At 27.7% G+C, this 20181-nt stretch overlaps 5 protein-coding genes across 5 annotated transcripts; 3 read left to right on the forward strand and 2 right to left on the reverse strand.

Moving 5' to 3' along the window:
* Positions 1-508: 508 nt before the first annotated feature.
* On the forward strand, positions 509-3648 carry MKS88_000705 (uncharacterized protein; the record flags this gene model as incomplete). Its single annotated transcript, XM_067218307.1, has 3 exons — positions 509-1573; positions 2715-2880; positions 3437-3648. The coding sequence occupies 3 exons, from the start codon at positions 509-511 to the stop codon at positions 3646-3648; spliced, it is 1443 nt and encodes a 480-aa protein (XP_067075488.1).
* Positions 3649-5539: 1891 nt separating this feature from the next.
* On the forward strand, positions 5540-6197 carry MKS88_000706 (cyclase-associated protein; the record flags this gene model as incomplete). The annotated part of the gene is made up of 2 exons (XM_067218316.1): positions 5540-5564; positions 5725-6197. 2 exons carry the CDS (start codon positions 5540-5542, stop codon positions 6195-6197), a joined length of 498 nt encoding a protein of 165 aa, XP_067075489.1.
* A 923-nt stretch (positions 6198-7120) lies between these two features.
* On the forward strand, positions 7121-9882 carry MKS88_000707 (heptatricopeptide repeat and RAP domain-containing protein; the record flags this gene model as incomplete). Its single annotated transcript, XM_067218327.1, has 3 exons — positions 7121-7178; positions 7501-7979; positions 8164-9882. The coding sequence occupies 3 exons, from the start codon at positions 7121-7123 to the stop codon at positions 9880-9882; spliced, it is 2256 nt and encodes a 751-aa protein (XP_067075490.1).
* Positions 9883-10706: 824 nt separating this feature from the next.
* MKS88_000708 (uncharacterized protein) lies at positions 10707-11159 on the reverse strand (the record flags this gene model as incomplete). Its single annotated transcript, XM_067218339.1, has 1 exon — positions 10707-11159. One exon carries the CDS (start codon positions 11157-11159, stop codon positions 10707-10709), a length of 453 nt encoding a protein of 150 aa, XP_067075491.1.
* A 4539-nt stretch (positions 11160-15698) lies between these two features.
* MKS88_000709 (putative transporter 1) lies at positions 15699-17477 on the reverse strand (the record flags this gene model as incomplete). Its single annotated transcript, XM_067218350.1, has 1 exon — positions 15699-17477. The coding sequence occupies one exon, from the start codon at positions 17475-17477 to the stop codon at positions 15699-15701; it is 1779 nt and encodes a 592-aa protein (XP_067075492.1).
* Between the last annotated feature and the right edge of the window lie 2704 nt (positions 17478-20181).

Raw genomic sequence — 20181 nt, forward strand, 5'->3', positions numbered from 1 at the left:
AAAATGATAATTACTCTTTTTTAACGATGCCACTGGTAGTTACACTTTCTTTTTTCTTTTTTTTTTTTTTTTTTCTCATATGTTATTCGATCAACTGATTTGAAAAAAAAAAAATATAAATTATGCTTTTTTTTAATTTTTTTTTTTTTTTTTAATTTTATTATTCTTTTATTTATTATTTATTTTTTAATTCTATTATTGTTTTATTTATTGTTTTATTTATTTATTTTTAATTATCACTAGCTTTTAGCTGCAATACACATTTTTGTTCAATCTTCGACCTGAAAAATTATAATTTTTTTTTTTTCGTTATTTCGTTTGCCTTTTGCGTTCTGGGTTTGTACTTACATGTCGTGCGGATTATGGAGGGGTGTCCTTACCCGCTTAGGATTTTCTATTTGGGGAAAAAAAATTTGTACCAATATTATATATATCGTAGCATTTGATTGTTCTTTTTTTTTTTTTTTTTTTTTTTTTTTTTTTTTTTTTTTGTTTTTTTCCACCCTTTATGGCGATACGTTTGTGCAAGATACTTCGACGGAGTAACAAAGGACGGACATACAAAGGAGGAAAAAATGCTGCTTCGAAACGATCAAAATTTTTGGATGTTTCAGAGTTTTCCAAAATGGACGTAAAGACGAATGTGAGAGAGGAAGACGAAAATTTATTTGAACCCCCATTGGGAGAAAAAGAGGCTTACCCCTCATACATGCAACCTGAGGAAAAAAATAGTTCAGGATGGTCAGAAAAATGGAGGAGTGATGAAAACGTAAAGAAGGAAAATATAAAAGTAAAGGAAAGGGGAAATGAAAAGGAAAAGAGGAATACTTACCATTTCTTTTCTTCAGATAATTATGCATACAATGTGCCATATAACTACAAAGTAGTTATACCAACAAAAGAAAACACAATGAAGAATGACAAAGGAAATATACGAGAAGAATATAGCAGAGATACAAACACTCAATTAAACTACACTGATTACACAGGTTTTCGAAATCCTACTTTACAAACATTTGAAAATTATAAATATTGGCAAGATAGTGGATTTAAAAAATTTCTTACAAGAATTTTTCCAATTAAATTACCGGAACATAAAACTGTTGATCCGTTATTAAGAGAATATATTTATTTCTTACACTCGTTTGATCCATTTAGATTTAGTTTTAAAAAATTAAGTGAGAGATATTTTTTTTCAAAAAGCTCTATAAAGGCTATATATAAAGAAGAAAGTGTGAAGCGGTTTCTTCAAGATAATGAACTCTGTAATGATAAAACGAAAAGGATTTCTAAAAAAGAAGCAGTAACAAAAATTAAAGAATTAATATATTCGAAAAGAATTGGGTATAAAGATATTGGTGACCATGAAAATGTAAAAAATGAAGAAGACCAATTTCAAGGGTACAAAAATACATTCGATCAGATCAACAGACAAGTAATTCAAGTCGAGTCCATTTCTTCGTTTCCTCTACCACATAGAAGGGATCCCGTTCCTAAGAGAGTAGACGTCGACATGCCCGTTTTTAACTCCGCAAATGTGAAAATTATGAACTGGATAAACCCTAACGATAGGGTCATATTTTGAAGCGCGAGGGGATTCGACGGGGTTAGAAGGAAAAGAAGCGGGGCCGGTTAGAAGCGGCGGGGGAGATGGGAAAAAGAGAAGAAGTGCACTGGTTGGCCAATTTATCATCTGTTTTTCTGAGTAGCTATTCTTTTTTTTTTTTCTTTTTTTTTTTTTTTGTTTTTTTCCCCTTTTCGCCTTAATGTACTTGTGAAAGGCTTTTACTGGGAGGAAGGAGGGAGATATATAATATTTATATATGTATATACACGCGTGTATATATATGTATGTATGCACCCATATGTGCTACCCGAAACAGTGCCGCATGTATTGACACTCCTTTCTTATGCTTCGCCGGCACGTCACAGAGAAGACTTTTATTTATTTTTTTTTTTTTTTGAACATACGAACATATATACGAGCATACGTACGTATGTACATACATACATACATGCATACATGCGTGCATGGAGTACGCATTTCTTGAGGGTTCCATTTTTGTGTGCAGGTAAAAAGCATAGTCTTCCTAATTCTTCTCTGTTGTGAACTTGCACAAAGAGAACACTTCAGCGAATTGTGTGTATCGATTGTTTTATCGTTTAACATAATGTACAGCGTTACACATGAATTAATTTTACAAAACGATTTTACGAACAGTTTTGTGAAACTTGTTTTTTACTTTTTCTTTTTTTTTTTTCCGTTATTACATAAATTAAATGCAGAGATCGTGCCAATCGTTTTGAAAAAAAAAAAAAAAAAAAAAAAAAGTAAAAAACAATTTGGAAAATTTTACCACATAAGTGTAGTATTACACCTTTTAGTGTTACATTTTTTTTTATTTTTTTTATTTTTTTTATTTTTTTATTTTCTTCTTTTTGATAATTCTCCTGCACAATTTTTGCCGTTCAGAAAAAGACTAAAATGAAATACTTGGACAAGTTTTATAACAATTAGAATGCATAAAAATTAGTTTGCTAATCCTTCCCTACTACTCCCAATTGTAGTATTTTTATTTAGACACTTATGTTTTTTTGTTAAATATCCGTTACTCTGAATATGTTAATAAAATTCGATTTTGTTATTTATTTGTTTAAAGTATAAAATGAAATTATTACTGTACGCAAGTATTTTTTTTACCTTGCTTGTTCAGGTAATTTATGCAGGGGATGATAAGACAGTTAAGAGGAGAAAGTATGATATAAAAAATAATAAGCTAAGGGGAAAAAACAAACCGCATATATTAAACAATGAATCGGAGAAAAACTTCTTAGAGGTTATGTCTGCTCATATTTATAACCCCTCCATATCGTACCGAGGTTTGCACTGGGAAAAATTATCAAAAAAGTGTGCATTTTGATTTGCCCTTTTTGCGTGTGCTTACGCGAGTGTGCATATATGCACGTATGTACGTCTGTTTGTAGTTCATTTTTTATATAGTTTAACTTTCTTAAGAGAAGTAAAATTGTAAGAGCAGCTTAAATGCCATATGTTGGCCTGTGCAAAGTATGCTTATATGTATATATATGAGCTAGAAAAAAACAAAAAAAAAAAAAAAAAAAAAGAAAAAGAAAAAGAAGAAACACACGAACGAGCGAACATTGATCAGTGGGCTACAAGGCGTGGGGATTAATGCGCGATGGGAGTGTTTCAGTATAATACGCGAAGACCCACATAATTACACGGAGTTAATGCTTTTTCTTAATTATGATTCTCAATTTTTTTACCATTTTTTTTACCCTCTTGTTTTTTTGTTTTTTGCATAATTAATATAATATCTCCCCTTGGAGGTATTGTCAGGTCTCCCTTCCCCTCATCTTTTAGAAGATATTCGAACACATGTAATTATACATTTTTCTTCTTATCATTTTGCAGAATTTTTTGATAACAATGCAATGGGTACGTCTACCATATACTACTCCAGACTAATGTGGGGAGCACTCATTTTTTTGATTATGTTTATTTTAGTTAGCTGCATAGGAGTATATTTATATGTTAATAATTTAGAAAACAGTTTTCCAAGGAAGCGACATTCACCCAATCCAACGAATCACTACGTTATCAATCCCGTCATCCCGTATTCTTAACTAGCATAACTCGCTTTTCGTAAAAGTAAAGAACAGTAAGGCAAAACGAGATTAAACAAGGAAAAACAAGAATAAACATGATAAAACAAGGAAAAATAAGAAAATACTAGGCAAAACCAAACAATGCAACTTTTCGGGCGTCCCATGCTGGTTTACTTTTTACAGGGAAGGTACAGGTGTATACATTGAAGAGAAGTAATGAATATATGTACACGCATGAATATATGTATATATATATATATATATATATATATATATATATATATACGTATTTATAAACTTCTGTCTATTTATTTGTTTATGTTTATCCTTACCGCCCCTCCCCCATACACTTACATCGCAATTGCAAATAACTCACAACACGCTAACTTATAACATTCAATGATTTTTAAGATAATAAAAAAATTAATAAAATAAAATAATATGCTACTTTCGACTTTACATTCCATGCGTGTAATATTTTTATTTTTATTTCTCACTGTTACCTTTAATATTTATACATTTATTTTATATAGTCTTATTAAGTTTGTCTATACTTATATTGTAATGTCGTTAACCCCAACAACATCTATCACAAGAAGGAAATCATCAAACGGATATATTTTTCTTTATAGAATGAAAACGAAAAATTATAAAAACAGTTACTCCCCTCCCCAAGTACTGAAAAGAAAACCTTATACAAGATTTTAACGATGCATTATAGCTTCATTTATGTGTGCATATATGAGGGTAGCATGAGCAAAAGCCTCTATATTCTCTTTTCTGTATATTTTTTTGCTCTTCTCCCCCAAGTAGCTCTTCATATACATATTTATCTTACGCCACAATTTGTATAATGCATACGGGAATACGGTATATATAAAAACATGTATGCGTACACGCATGTTATCTGCGCATGCTTTGTTTTATTTTCATTTTATTTATATATATATATATATATATATATTATTGAATTATTATATCATTTTCCTTTTGTCCTTTTGTCCTTTTGTCCTTTTGTTCTTTTTTTTTTTTTTTTTTTTAATTACATACTTACCATTTTTTCTTCTACAAATTTTACCTTGCCGTTCCTTTCACAATGCCACACATTACTGCACCGTTAGGATGCTTTTCTTACCATCTCTGTTGACAAGATGTGCAAAGATCAATTTATTTGTCTTCTTATAGTGGATCGTGGTATAATATTTTTTTTTTCCATCGGTCCTCTATTTTTTCAATTCTTCAAAATATTGATAAAAAAGTAAGAGAAAATAAACAAAAATCAAAAAGAAAAAAAAAGAAAAAATTTACGTTTAATATAAGGTTAAAACTGTCTCCTGCTCGTTCTCCAATTCCTCTTACCATTGCATTCCTCTATTTTTTTTTTTTTTTTTTTTTTTTGTATATATCCTTTTTGCAATTTTAGCAAATTTGTTGTAATTTTCACTTAACCTTTACAGTTTTTTTTTTTTTTTTTTTTTTTTTTTTTTTTTCTTTGATAAAATTTCAGCAGTAAGCACTATATTTTTCTCTTCTTTTTTTTTTTTTTTTATTTGGCACTTCTCATTTTCGAAAAAAAAAAAAAAGATTTACAGTTTTCCGACTTTGTCACTGAGATTTACACATGTAGCGGTGTTTAGACGTTTTTCGCGTAAAATTAAAATACTACATTTATTATAACCAAAGAAAAAGAATAGAAAACTATTAAGCATGAAATAAAACGCAAAAAGGGAGCTGTATAAAGAGAGAAAAAAAAAAAATAAAATAAAATAAAAAAAGTCAACAAAGATATAGTGGCAGAGTGAATTGACGAAGCAGTACTTATAAAACGTAAGAATAACGAACTAAAGTAAAAGCACTCGAGGGCATCTTCTTAATACTGTAAGAAAATTTTCTAAAATATTGCGGAAATATGACGACTAGCGAAGCGAGTAAGGGTAATGATTTTCCTTCTTTTTGATGTTGACATGTAAAAAGTACACGTGTTTGGGCATGCATGTGTGCATGTTTTTCATTTGTATATTTGCGTGCATGGTCATATGTATGCTTATGCGTACACATGTATCACCCTCTTTTTTCCCCTGTTTTTCATACTAGCAATAAACCTGAAAGATAATCAGTGGGATGTGTCAAACTACAAAAATGAAGAGATCGTTAAGTTAAACAAAGTGGAACTTAATCATGCTGTGAACATATTTAATTGTGAAAACAGTACAATTGTTATAGAAAATGAAAAATTTAAATCATTACAAATACAAAAGTGTGTAAAATGTAATGCCGTTTTAAAAAATTTAATATCATCTATCGAAATAATACATTCAAAAAATATAAAAATTCAAATACTGGGTAAATGTTCTTCCCTCTCTGTTGATAAATCTGTAGGGGTACAAATATATTTGTCAAAGGAAAACACGGACTGTGAGTTTACAACTGCCTTGTCATCAGAAATGAATATTCATTTAGAAAATGCGGAGGGGGATTGGAACGAAATTACAATCCCTGAGCAATTTCAACATCATTTGCAGGATGGAAAACTCAGCACGCGAGTTTCGGACCTATACAATTTTTAAGCTTCAACTGAGAAGTAGTTAAGGGATAGATACGTTATAAGAAGACACATTTAAACACACCATGCATGCACTTCTATTTCTGAATGGGTTAAATGAGCATTGTAGATGTGAAGGTAAACATCACTGTTGTTTTAGTATGGCAAGTTTTATTGTATCGTGTTGTTCCTTATTACACTTCATTACAATTTTTTTTTTTTTTTTTTTTTACTTAACTCTCTTACTATTTGTCACGTCTGTACACCTTTTTCGATTACACTTTATATCTTATCCCTTTATACTGTGACCACTTTTCATTTTATCTCCCTTTTGATTTTTGGAAAATTAACTGACCCTTTTTGAAATTTTATGAGCATGTTCATAATTTATTAGTACCATAACATCAAATAAAAGAAACGAACATTGCCACATGCCCCTTTTTTTTTTTTATAATTAAAAAAGAGGAGGACTTTATGTAGCTTGTAAAATGCACAACATGATAATGTATTGTTATTCACACATGAGTAGATCATGTAAAAAAAGCGCCTCCCACTTGTTAAAAAAGAAATATATATATATATATATATATATATATATATATATATATGTATGCATATATATATACACATACTTCTATTCCCGTAGAGGAAAAAAATCAGCAAGAAGCATATTTTTCACTTCAAATTGAAATATATAATGATGCACTGCTTTTCATGCTTATTCATACATTGTACGATTGATCTGAACGAAATTGTAATGGGGCGGAAAAATTAAAAAGAACCAAGGGTAGCAGTATTTTATACCCATAAAGTTAACAATGCTCTTAAATACTAAAAATTTAAGTTTCTTCATATAGTGGCTTGTTTAAAAAAAAAATTTTTTTCTAATTAACCCCAGAAGGTATTTTAAAATTAACACCTTAATATTTGCGATCATAGAAGGAGCTTATGTTAAAACATGACCCGGTGCACCTGGAGAAAGCAATTTTTATGTGCAAGTTGTTAAGTATTTTATTCGCATACATAATAAGTACATGTACATGTATTTATTCATCCATGTATATATGGCTAAAGGTTCTTTTTTTTTTTTTTTTTTTTTTTTTTTTTCTTTTCTTGTTATAAGTAAAGAGCTACCATAATTTATAATTATGTCATTCTGATGATGAAGCAGTGCATGTTCTTTGCTCTACATATAATTTACATTAATTTTTCGAAATAGCAAAAAAGAAAAAAAAAAAAAAATTTTCTCATATAGTAAGAATATAAAATATATAAGAGTGTTTTTAATTGGGTTTTCACATAAGAGTATTTGCTATCCATTTTTTTAGCTCAAAAAAAAAAAAAAAAAAAAGGAAAAAGCAAAGAAGTAAAGAAGCGAAGAAGCAAAGAAGTAAAGAAGCGAAGAAGCAAAGAAGTAAAGAAGCGAAGAAACAAAGAAGTAAAGAAGCGAAGAAGCAAAGAAGTAAAGAAGCGAAGAAGCAAAGAAGTAAAGAAGCGAAGAAACAAAGAAGTAAAGAAGCGAAGAAGCAAAGAAGTAAAGAAGCGAAGAAGCAAAGAAGTAAAGAAGCGAAGAAGCAAAGAAGTAAAGAAACAAAGAAGCAAAGAAGTAAAGAAGCGAAGAAGCAAAGAAGTAAAGAAACAAAGAAGTAAAGAGGGAAAAAAACAAAATAAAAAAGGACTAAGTAATAAGCAAGAAGTAAGAACAAACATATACGGAGAGAATAAGAAAATAAGGTTGAATGAGACCGAAGCGAGATTCAGAGAAAGGGGGAACTCGATTTTATCGAATGACTTGCATTCTCAATACGTTAAATAAAAAAATATAAAACCGCTCAAGATTGTATATAATAGCAGAACATTTGCCGTACAAATTTTATATATTAACACGTTACGGTGTATCATTTGCCTTTTAGTGCTTACAGCTTAGTACCCTTTGCTTACAACTCCACATTTACTTCTGCACGCTTACCATTCGCTTTTCATCTCCTTAGGGTGCTTTAGGAAAAATGAGAATTATAAAGACAGCTGTCGATAAGTGCCATTTCTTGCCCATGCTGGCAAAGAGAAGAATAAGCTGCTTACCTATCCTTGGCACAATAAATAGAGCGTGTACTAAAATCAAAGGGGTTAACTCAAATTCAAGTAGATTAAACGAGCTTGTGCTGTACCGAAATGTTACTACCAACGTTTTGGAAAAAAAAAGAGAGAACAATGTGGAAGAATACATGACTAATGATGAGATAATAAATTTTTTTGAAGAGAACAAGAATATGAATATAGACAAACTATACAATTTGATTAAAACTTTAAGTAGAAAAAAAATTGAAGAAAGGAAAAAAATAGTAGAAAATGAGAAATTTTTAAATTTTATAGAAGAGATAGAAAATCGTATAAGTATTATGAACACTAGATATTTGTGTAATTTTGCTTTAAGGTTAGCTAGTATATCAATAAATAATGATGAAATAAAGAAAGTACTTACAAAAATAAGTGAGCATGCATTAAAAAAGATAAATATGAATCCACGTGACCTAGTTGGAATAGGTTATTCCTTAGGTTTATGTAATAACATGAATGAATATTTTTTTGAACATTTGAAAAAAGAAACAATATCTAATATTGATGCGTATACACCAACTTTATTAACTCAATTATTAGAATGTATGAGATTATCACAGAATTTAGATGTTGAATTAACAAATTTAATAGTTGAAAAGATGTGCGAAGAAATAGATAGATTTACTACCAGAGATGTAACATTAGCTTTGAAAACATTATCCATGGCTGGTATACCACGAGGATTTTTAATTCGTCGTTTGTGTAATTTAGTTTTTGACAATATATCCCATTTTCATCATACAGCGTTAATTAATATTATATACAACTTGACAAAATTGAAATTCACTACAAATAACCATATTGACGTTATATATAAAAATGTAGAAGAGCATTTAGAAAATTGTAACACAACTACTTTATGCGAATTGTTGTATACATTTTATATGAATGAAATAAATGAAGAAAACAGAATTAACAAAATTTTGGAAAACATAAATTATGAGCATTTTAATACAACTAAAACTGCTGTTATAATTGATTTTATTCATGCATGTACTTATTACACCAAATATGTGGATAAAGAAAAATTCGAAAATTTAATTTCTTTATTATTTAGCAGAAATGTTCCAAAGTCTTTAACCTTAATAGCAAAAATTAGAGAACCAATTTATTTCTTGTCAGCTGATAGTACCTTTAAATTTGACTTAAATAATATTTCCCCATCGTGGCTAAATGCTATGAATGATTTTTTAAGAATAGATCATGAAAAATTGCAAGCCTTAAAAACCTTCCATGAAGTACAAAATGTTTTGAATATAATTGCTCCAAATTTTAAATTAAATTTTGTTCCACTACAAATTACTCATTCTTATTCTGTAGATTTTATTGAAAATGAGAAAAAAATTGTAATAGACTTGGATACCATCGTAAGACATACCTCTTTCCAAATTAAACACAAATACTTTGAAAATTTGGGATATAAAACAGCCAAAATTCATTTCTGGAAATGGAGAAAATGCAGGTCAGAAAAGGAACAACAAAACTACTTATGTGATATCTTATATTCAGTAACTGACCAGAAAAAAAATTTGGAAGAAATTAATCAACATGAAGGGGAAAAAAAAATGGACATTACCCAGCATGACAGCTAGACAGACATATAGTTAGACTTTTTTAAAGCTAACGTATAATTATGTCCTCTCCTGCATCTATACAGGTGCATATAAATATATGCACGTGTGCAGAGTTGCACAAATAAATGTAGGAGGCGTACTCGCGCATGCTAAGAGAAGTTTACCAAGAGCCCGCAGTGATGAAGAAACATTCGCGCGGAACACGAGAACGGCAATTCTGACATAAATTTAACAGAAATTTATGAGCACTTTAGGTTTATAAAACGTGTGTGTGCAATGTTTGGTAATATGTTTGGTAAAATGGTTGGAAAAATGGTTGGAAAAATGGTTGGAAAAATGGTTGGAAAAATGTGCATTAGGAAGAAAAGAGGGAGAAAAAAAAAAAAAAAAAAACGTGCATTAATTTGCGTATATACCTTGTCATTTTTATCAGCTAGCTAATATTATGTGTATTTATATATATATAAATATATATATTTTTTTTTTTTTTTTTTTTTTGTTATTTTTATGAACCGTTCATAATATTTTAATTAATCCTGTAGATACACACGCACACACGAATATGAATATATTCATACATATATCTCCCATGCATATTTATCCATGTGGATCCAATTAGTAACTTTTAGATTGTTTTCAAATGGAGTTAATTGAAAAGTGAATGTCATGTTACATTTTCCTGTTAAAGGTGTTCCAAAAAGGGATATATATTTATATATACATATTACATATGACGCATTATACATAACATATGATATATATATATATATTATACACATATTTACACATACGAAAGATGCTCACGAAATAAAAGAAATATTTCGCAGAAATGTAAAAAGAAGTTAAAAAATGCCCTTATTGTCGTCCTTGTGGTCATCCTTGCTGATGGCCTTGCTTCTTTCAAAGGATAATTGTTGCGAAAATGAGTAATCTTTTAACTCTGGTTTTTTGTATTTAAATCGACTTGTCTCATTAAAAATTTTAAAATACTCTAAAACTTTTATGTAATTCCGTGGTTTGCTTATATCTTCCTTCTGATTTATTGATGACAAACATTGCAAGTACCTTGTGCCTTCGATTTTGCACTTGGAAATAGTATGAGGATATTTTCTCAAGCAGTTAATGAACTTACCCCATAAACTATCACATGGGTTTTTTTCAAAAGTCCTTTGATTTTTTTTTTGAATTTTATATAAAATTTCTTTGCCTTGCCACCACTCAATTAAGGGAAAATGTTTTTGTAATTTTGCTACGGGAAATAACAATTCGTTGTTTCTTTTTTTGCTGCAACTCATTTAGTCCAAAAAAAATAAAATATAAAAAAAGACATAATAAACAACAATATTAAAATTTGTCATATATGACTACGAAATAAGATATACACTTCCGCAAACAGGGATTACATATCACCATCCAAAAATACGCATTTTACTTCATCAGTGCCAAAGTCCTATGTTTGTAGCACCTTGTTTTTTCTATTTTGATGCACTGTATAATCTTCCTCAAGTATATGAACAATTTCGTATTAGCATATTTTAATTTTTTTTTTTTTTTTTTATTTATGCGCGAGGAATATTTATTTGTGCGTATTTTGCATTCCTTTCCTCATGGAAAAATAATAGAATAACAGAATATCAGAATAGCACAATATCAGAATAGCACAATATCAGAATAGCACAATAACAAAATAAGAGAATAAGAGAATATCAGAATATCAGAATATCAAAATAAGAGAAATAACTGAATAAATACTTACAACACACCGACGTTAAGCAGAATGGTGTGCAAAAAAAGAAAAAATCTTTTTTGCATTTTATTTTTTTTTTTTGTTATTTCCGTATTTCCCCCTTTTTTATTCCTTCGACGTTTAAATTTTGACAGTCCCCTAAAAAACACAGTCTCTTAAAAGTACCACAATATGGCACTTTCCTACTGTAATAACGTTTTTCTTTTTTTTTTTTTTTTTCTTAAATCTTTTTAAATTATAAACAAAAGAAATGGGTCATATAACCATTATATAAATTTTCTATAAAATTACATGAAGTTCAATTTTTTTTTTTCTTCTTATTTTTTCGTTTTATATTTATCCGTTCTTATTTATACATTTCATGAATTTTATAAACATATATATATATATACATAAACATGTTATATATAAACATAAACATGTTATATATATACATAAATATATTATATATATACATAAATGTATTATATATATACATAAACATGTTATATATATACATAAATATATTATATATATACATAAATGTATTATATATATACATAAACATACTATATATATACATAAATATATTATATATATACATAAATATATTATATATATACATAAATGTATTATATATATACATAAACATACTATATATATACATAAATATATTATATATATATACATATAGATATGCTCACTTTCGTTAATGCACAATGTTTCAGCTTGTTCTTATATATTCACTTAAACGCTTTTCTTTTTTGTTTCTATTGCACAGTACCCATTGGCTGATGCCAGTGTAAATACATATATCGCATTTCTGTTGAGCTATCAATGAACTTTTTAAAATACTTATTTTGAACATAATTTATTGTTTACATGTTATTCAAGAAAGTAAGCGCACGAACGGATCAGAATATAGTGACCTCACATATATAAATACATACATAAAAACATATATAAATATATATATAAATATAGGGATATATATATATATATAATATATATATATACATATATAAGCAGTATACAGTGTCCGAGTGCTTTATAAGAGTGGAATGCAAGTTTACGTTACACTTGTTTCTTTTACCTTGCTCTAAAGATGATACGTATTGTATATTGAAAAATAAGAAATATGCATGTTTATTCGTCTTTTAATGTTCTGATGCTTTTATATATTGGTATTTTTTATTTTTCCACGTGTACATGTTTACATTTTGATATTTCCTTTTTTGAAGTTAACACAAGGATGGATAGCTAAATGTGCAGAATGTTTTCTTTTTTTTTTTAAAGTTCCGTTAAGTGAACATAAAAAAAGAAAAAAAAGAAAACGATATTTTTATAAAATCGAGATAGCAAAAATGGATATGAACACATGGATGTAATGCGCATGAAGTTTAATTTTATTCATTTTGAATATAATTTTTATTCATTTTGAATATAATTTTTATTCATTTTGAATATAATTTTTATTCATTTTGAATATAATTTTTATTCATTTTGAATATAATTTTTATTCATTTTGAATATAATTTTTATTCATTTTGAATATAATTTTTATTCATTTTGAATATAATTTTTATTCATTTTGAATATAATTTTTATTCATTTTGAATATAATTTTTATTCATTTTGAATATAATTTTATTCATTTTGAATATAATTTTATTCATTTTGAATTTTATTTTTATTTATTTTTTTGCTGTGTGATATGAAGCAAAAATAATGAAGTGGTAGAAAGTCAAAAAAAGTTTGAAGAGAATGAAAGTGAAGGGGGGGGGGGTAAGGGGCTGAAGGTATTATTATCATCAACAGTTCATAGTTAAATTCGAATCATAGACGACTTTTGTCATTATTTGTAGGTCGATAATATTATGTTTCATCTTTTAGGGTTTGTTGTAAGTATAATTATAGTGGGAAAATGAAAGAAGTTAAATAAATTATGATAAAACTAAATGAATTATGATAAATTAAGCCCATTACATGTTAAGAAGAATCAGAATTGTTGGTAATTATTTCATAATGGATGTAAATGTGAAGAAGTGTACACTTATGTTGAGCAGACCAATCGACGCTTTTAAACTTGACAAGCAGAACAAAGAAAAAAAAAAAAAAGGAATGAAAATGAAAAATATCAACATGTGTGTATATATATATATATATAGTATGTATAATAATATATGTATATGTGAGGATTACATAAGTTGAGGATATAATTTAACATAATAATGTTACTTGCAGAAATTATACAGAAAATTTTTCTCAAGATTTTCATTTCTTCTGTTAGGAAAGTCCCCGAGATAAACGATTATATTTTTAAAATTTTTATTTTTTTTTTTAGGAAAGCTAATAACTTGATAAGTTTATTAATCTTATAATTACTTTGTAAGAATTTTAATTCTTTACAAAGTTTTATTTAAAATAGCGAGTTAAATGTAACATGTGTTATTGTTTTCTTTTTTTATAACATTACAGAATGGGGCTTATACTTATGTTAAATTTATGTATCCCGCGTGTGCTTGTGCATATACGTATATTTATACGTGTGCTTGTGCATGCACTTATACATAAACATACACATATGCATGCATATATACATATAATGTACACACGTTTGTATCATCATATAAATGTGTAGAAGTATATTTTGCCATTTTTTTTTTTTTTTTTTTTTTTTTTATCGTATGCATAAACTGCATGAGGAAAGTGAAAACTTGTCCGTTTGCGATAGATATTAATAAAAAAAATTTATAAGAAAAGGGGGATATAACAAAAAATATTCCATTATCTGACTATTTAATTATATGTTTGTAATTTTTTCTCGAGCAAAAAAAAAGTCTTTCGTACATATTAACTTAGACATTTTATGCCATACACCCTCGTCCCTTGTTTACTTCTTTGATCATTCGTTACACTTTTTAATATAATACCACGTTCATCCGAAAGTTAGAGGGTATTTCTTTTGAATCCTTTTAAAATGTAATTACATTCATAGCATAATTTTAAAAGGCTATTATTTTTTCCTTTTTTTTTTTTTTTTTTTTTTTTTTTTTTTTCTTATTTTGTTTTCCCCTCAATTCGTGTACCTACTGATATAGAGTATTATGAATTCTGCTGCCATAATTTCATAAAATAGAAAAGCGCAAACGGATATTCTACCAATTTAATGCTTTTATATATATTCTTTATATGCGTATGTGTGCATATCGGTATATTATATGTATGTACAAATAGTGCAGAACAGCAACATCGTTCATTGTATCGCACCCCTTGGTTCTTATATTACGTGTATCAGTGCGACTAATCATGCTCATTCGCTATTTTGAACAAGTAAAATTTAAGCAGCGATTAAGCAACGAGTAGCCAATAGTTTGAAGTTGAAAAAAAAAAATAGGCAGTACAAATAGGCAGTACAAATAGGCAGTACAAATAGGCAATAAAAATAGGCAATAAAAATAGGCAGTACAAATAGGCAATAAAAATAGGCAATAAAAACAGCCAACAAAATATTCAATACTAAAACTTAAAAATATAAAAATTTATGGAACGAATTTTAATTTAATAAAGAAAAAAATATTTAAACATAAACACATTTAGCACCAGAAGTGCATTGAGCAACATGAACATGTGCATATTTATTGTGAAAAATTAATTTTAAAAACTTAAAAGTTGATAAAAAAAAATATGAGAAAACATTAAAAGAGGAGATATATGCACTGGGTTTGTGTCTTCTTCAAAATATGCGCATATCCAAAGTGATTACAATACAACAACATATAAACAAAAATATGTGTCCTCACGAGGAGGTACTTCTCCCTCTAGCGTTTTTCAAATTTGTTCTTTACAAATGCGTTTAAAAAAGAACAAAATGGAAAAAGGTTATAAGGAGTTAAATATACAGCATTAGCACATATATATGTTCATACTTGAGTCGATACACATGCTGATAACACATATGTACATACGTATCCACTATCCCAGTGAACCCTCGCATTCGCTCTAACGCAGGCTTTGCCATGACAAACGCATGAGATATATCAGTCCAACTTTAACCAATATATTATTTTTGGAAAAATAAAGAAAAAAAATTTTTTTTCTTTTCCCCTTATATATGTGTGTCGTGGTTCACATTCTCAATAGATCTTTCATATTTTCTAACATACAGAATACTTAAGGGTAAAAACATAATAATGAGTGCTATAACAAGGAGCACAACTACGTTGGTTGGATCTATGCTTGTACCATCTTTGCTTATGATATGATCATAAAGCTTATCACAAAGTAAGGAAAAGAGTCCACCACATAAACTAGCGATTCCCAATAATTTTCCAAAAATAGTAGATGGAAATGAATTTTGGATAAAACAATATATTTGGCTAGTATATATACTAGTAACACACATATAAAGGAAGGCAGAAATAAGACCAGCTACTTTATGCTTAATTAATGCTGTAAGATGCATAAGAGCTGAGCATGCATTCATAAGGATTATCATTATAGCTGCTCCATATTTATTTATGAATCTTCCAAAAATTATACAAGGAATACATGAAATTGGCATTAAAATGTTAATAATATTTATAATTGATCTATCATAACTAAAATATGTATCTGTCACCATACCGTAGAAAACGGTCGATATATTAAATAAAATAAAATAAGTAATAATACAAATACTTGGATAGCTTACTAATATTTTAAAAAATAATAATATATTTTTTTTATGAAAATCATCTCCATCTTCCCCAATGCTCCTTGACGTATTTGTCATTTTATCGTTATTTATTGTATCATCACTAATTGTGCTCTTTGTATGTTCAGACTTATTCCCTTCTTCATTTGTTAAGAATTTATTTTTATTATTTTTTTTTTTTTTTTTTTTTCCCACTTTTTCCGCCGACTTGTCACTACCGTCGATGTTGCTACTTCCGATATTGCTCCTTCCAACGTTACTACTACCTATGTTACTACTACCTATGTTACTACTATTTATGTTACTACTATTTATGTTACTACTATTTATGTTACTACTATTTATGTTACTCCGCTGAAGCTCCACATCGTCGTGCATGTACACTTTGCTCAACTTTTCCCCCCTTCCTCCTCCTCCTTCTTCCAACCCGTCTAGATACCTTATATTTTCTTCATTATTTTCAATATAATAATCCAGCCCCTTAAATGGTTTTACAGGAAGTAAAAAGATAGCTATAAGTAAACAAGGCAATAGAATAAGCAATATATAGCCATAGCATATGGTAGAAAAGGCTATATTAGGATAGTGGGTGCATATTAAATTTAATGTAGCAGGAACAGCATAACTTAAAGAAGCTGCTGCTCCTACTACTGTTAATATAAATGTGGATGCATCTGGATATAAATTAGATATTGTTAGAATAGGTATAAAAGCTGTGTCTGCGCCTAAACCCAGAAATATGAACCCTATCAATGTTGTATCTATAGTTGTACTATCAATAGATAAAAATAGCCAACATATAATATTAAAAATCTGTCCTAACATTGCTGTAAATTTTGGACCTATATGGTCATATAAGAAACCACAGAAAACGGAGGTAGTAAAATGGATTGCTAGAGTAATAGGGTATAAATTATTTATTTTTTTATATTGTGGTGTTACCGTTATATCGTTATATTCTCCTAAATTTAAATGTTTATATTTACCTACATTTAACAGCAATTTTCTTATTGCACTCCAGTCAAAATATATACATGCAGATACGGTTGTGTATATTACTATAATAATTAACAAGTAAAATCTACTAATATTTAATGGGGTTTTCTGTCTTGCTCCTGGTAAGTTAGGGTCCGTTTTCAGCCATAAGCCTTTTATAAACCTTTTAACTTTACTACCTACTGATTCTTTCATTGTCTTTTTGTGGTTAGGGAAGAGTGGTGTGGTGCTATAGGTGCACAGGGAGGGGTAAAGCAGTGCGGATCAATAGTATACTACAGCAGCAAGTAGAGAAAAACTGGGGGGGGAAGCAGGTTTTTTTTATTTTTATACTTTCTTTATTTTTATACTTTCTTTATTTTTATACTTTCTTTATTTTTATACTTTCTTTATTTTTATACTTTCTTTATTTTTATACGTTCTTTATTTTTATACTTTCTTTATTTTTATACGTTCTTTATTTTTATACGTTCTTTATTTTTATACGTTCTTTATTTTTATACGTTCTTTATTTTTATACGTTCTTTATTTTTATACTTCCTTTATTTTTATACTTCCTTTATTTTTATACTTCCTTTATTTTTATGCTTCCTTTATTTTTATGCTTCTTTTCTTTTATTTTTTTTTTAATCTTTCTTCTTTTTCTTGAACGATATGGACCTTTTTTTATGTTACATATGTTTAAGTGTACCCTTATATACGAAGAGCTATTTTGCCTGTATATCAGTATGTGCTATATAGTATTCACTATGCAACATGCACTATCCAATATACATTACACAATATGTACTATGCAAATAAAATTTTGCGGTTATGGATGTACATACATATATGCATAACGCAGTCATATGCGTGTCCATAAAGATATATGAGTAAAATATTTGTACAACTGCCTATACAGTATATATATATATATGTATATATATATGTATATATATAACGTATATATATATATATATATATATATATATATATATATATATATGAGTAAAATACTCGTGCAGCTAGCCTGTACAATATATATGAATAAAATACTCCTAAAGCTGCAGTCTACAGAACATCAAATAAAATACTCGTACGGGCATTTTAAACAACAAGGTCATGTTCATTTTGAGCAAACAATGCTTCAGAAGTGAGATGATGATATATATTTTAATAAAAGCGCAAACAATGCTACAATACGAAAAAAAAAAATATATAAAATAAAGCAAAATGAAGCAAAATATACAAAGTAAACAAAATGAAGAAAAATATACAAAGTAAACAAAATGAAGCAAAATAAAAATAAAGCAAAACAGAATAAAACGAAACATATAGAACAGGATAAAAAAAAAAAAAAAAAAAAAAAAAAAAAAAAAGAAAAAAAAAAAAAAAAAAAAAAAAAAAAAAAAAAAAAAAAAAAACAGAACAAAGTAGATTAAAGCAGAATAAAACAAACAAATAAAATAAAACATAATAATATAAAAGATTAATTTAAATTTCTGGTTTCCTTTTTTTTTCTCAAAAAAATAATAAAAATTATTAGTGTAATGCTTTCAACAGTTAAGCAATTCTGAAGAGCAAACGTGTTATACATAAACATATGTATTTTGCTCTTGCCTTATATAACGCAAATATATATGTATGGACATAATGATGCATAGACATATGTTCATACGTACGTATGTTTGTATGTATATATACATATATGTATGTATTATATATATATATATATATATATATATATATATATATATATATGTATACATATGCTTATATGCATATATATAAATTTATTTTTTTTGTTCATTTATGCGCAACGACAAACCTGCGCTTTTTCCTTTTTTTTCTCATACACGCGGTCTTCAGTTTGTGGTTTTCATGTAGTTTTTAAATTTTTCTTTTTCTCTTACAAGTTTTTTCCCCTTAAGAACTTAAAGAGACGCTATTTTTATTTTTTCTCCTTAACATTATTTTCATTTTTTTGCATATTTCTGATTTTTTTTTTTTTTTTTTATATGCAAAAAAATATATTTTAATCTTGTCCTTGTATTTATATCATGTATACATTTAATTGCTTCGCTTTTTTTTTTTTTTTTTTTTTTTTTTTTGAATAGAAATGCAAAAGTTTGTATTCCATTTTTATTTTGCAAAATGGACATATATATATAGATATAGATATATACATATACATACGTTCGTGCTTATATTTATACTTGTTTTTTTTGTGAAAGCTTCATAGTAAGATTTTATCCAGTAATAAGATATATACTCTGCATGGGAAGGTGCTACTGTTTTATTACTAGCTTTTTTAAAAAAAAAAGATAAATATTGTTTGTTCGTAAAAAAAAAAAAAAATTAAATAGTTTAAACGCACAATAAAAATGAAATAAAAACAAAATTAACGTAAAAAATATTTCTTTTCCTTAAACTTTTTAACCTTTAAAAAAAAAGAAAATCGCTATCTATTTACTTTTTTTTCCTTCTTTTTTTACCGTATTTATGCTGCGCTCTGAAAGTGATACCCTGCCCCCACCGGCAATCGATTAATCTGTCATCAAATGGGGGGAAAATATACTTAAAAATGGACATATATATATATATATATATATATATATATATACGTACATATATATATGTATATGTAATTGAGCACATATGTGTATACCTTTTTAAGTATGTACAATATGTACACGTCTGTTGTTCGTATATTTTATATATATACACAAAAAAATTGTTTCTTTGAGTATAACCATACTTTTTTTTTTTTTTTTTTTTTTTACTACCTCTCTCCTTCTCCTATTCGAGCATGTTTTCTGTTCATGGATTTACAACCCAAAAAAGTGCAAAGTTTATATGCTTACGTGTTTATAGGTTTGTGCGTATGTGTATTTATTGTCAAATACGTAGCTTTAAAAGA

Source organism: Plasmodium brasilianum, chromosome 2 (genome assembly GCF_023973825.1).
Source record: "Plasmodium brasilianum strain Bolivian I chromosome 2, whole genome shotgun sequence".
Lineage (NCBI taxonomy): Eukaryota > Apicomplexa > Aconoidasida > Haemosporida > Plasmodiidae > Plasmodium > Plasmodium brasilianum.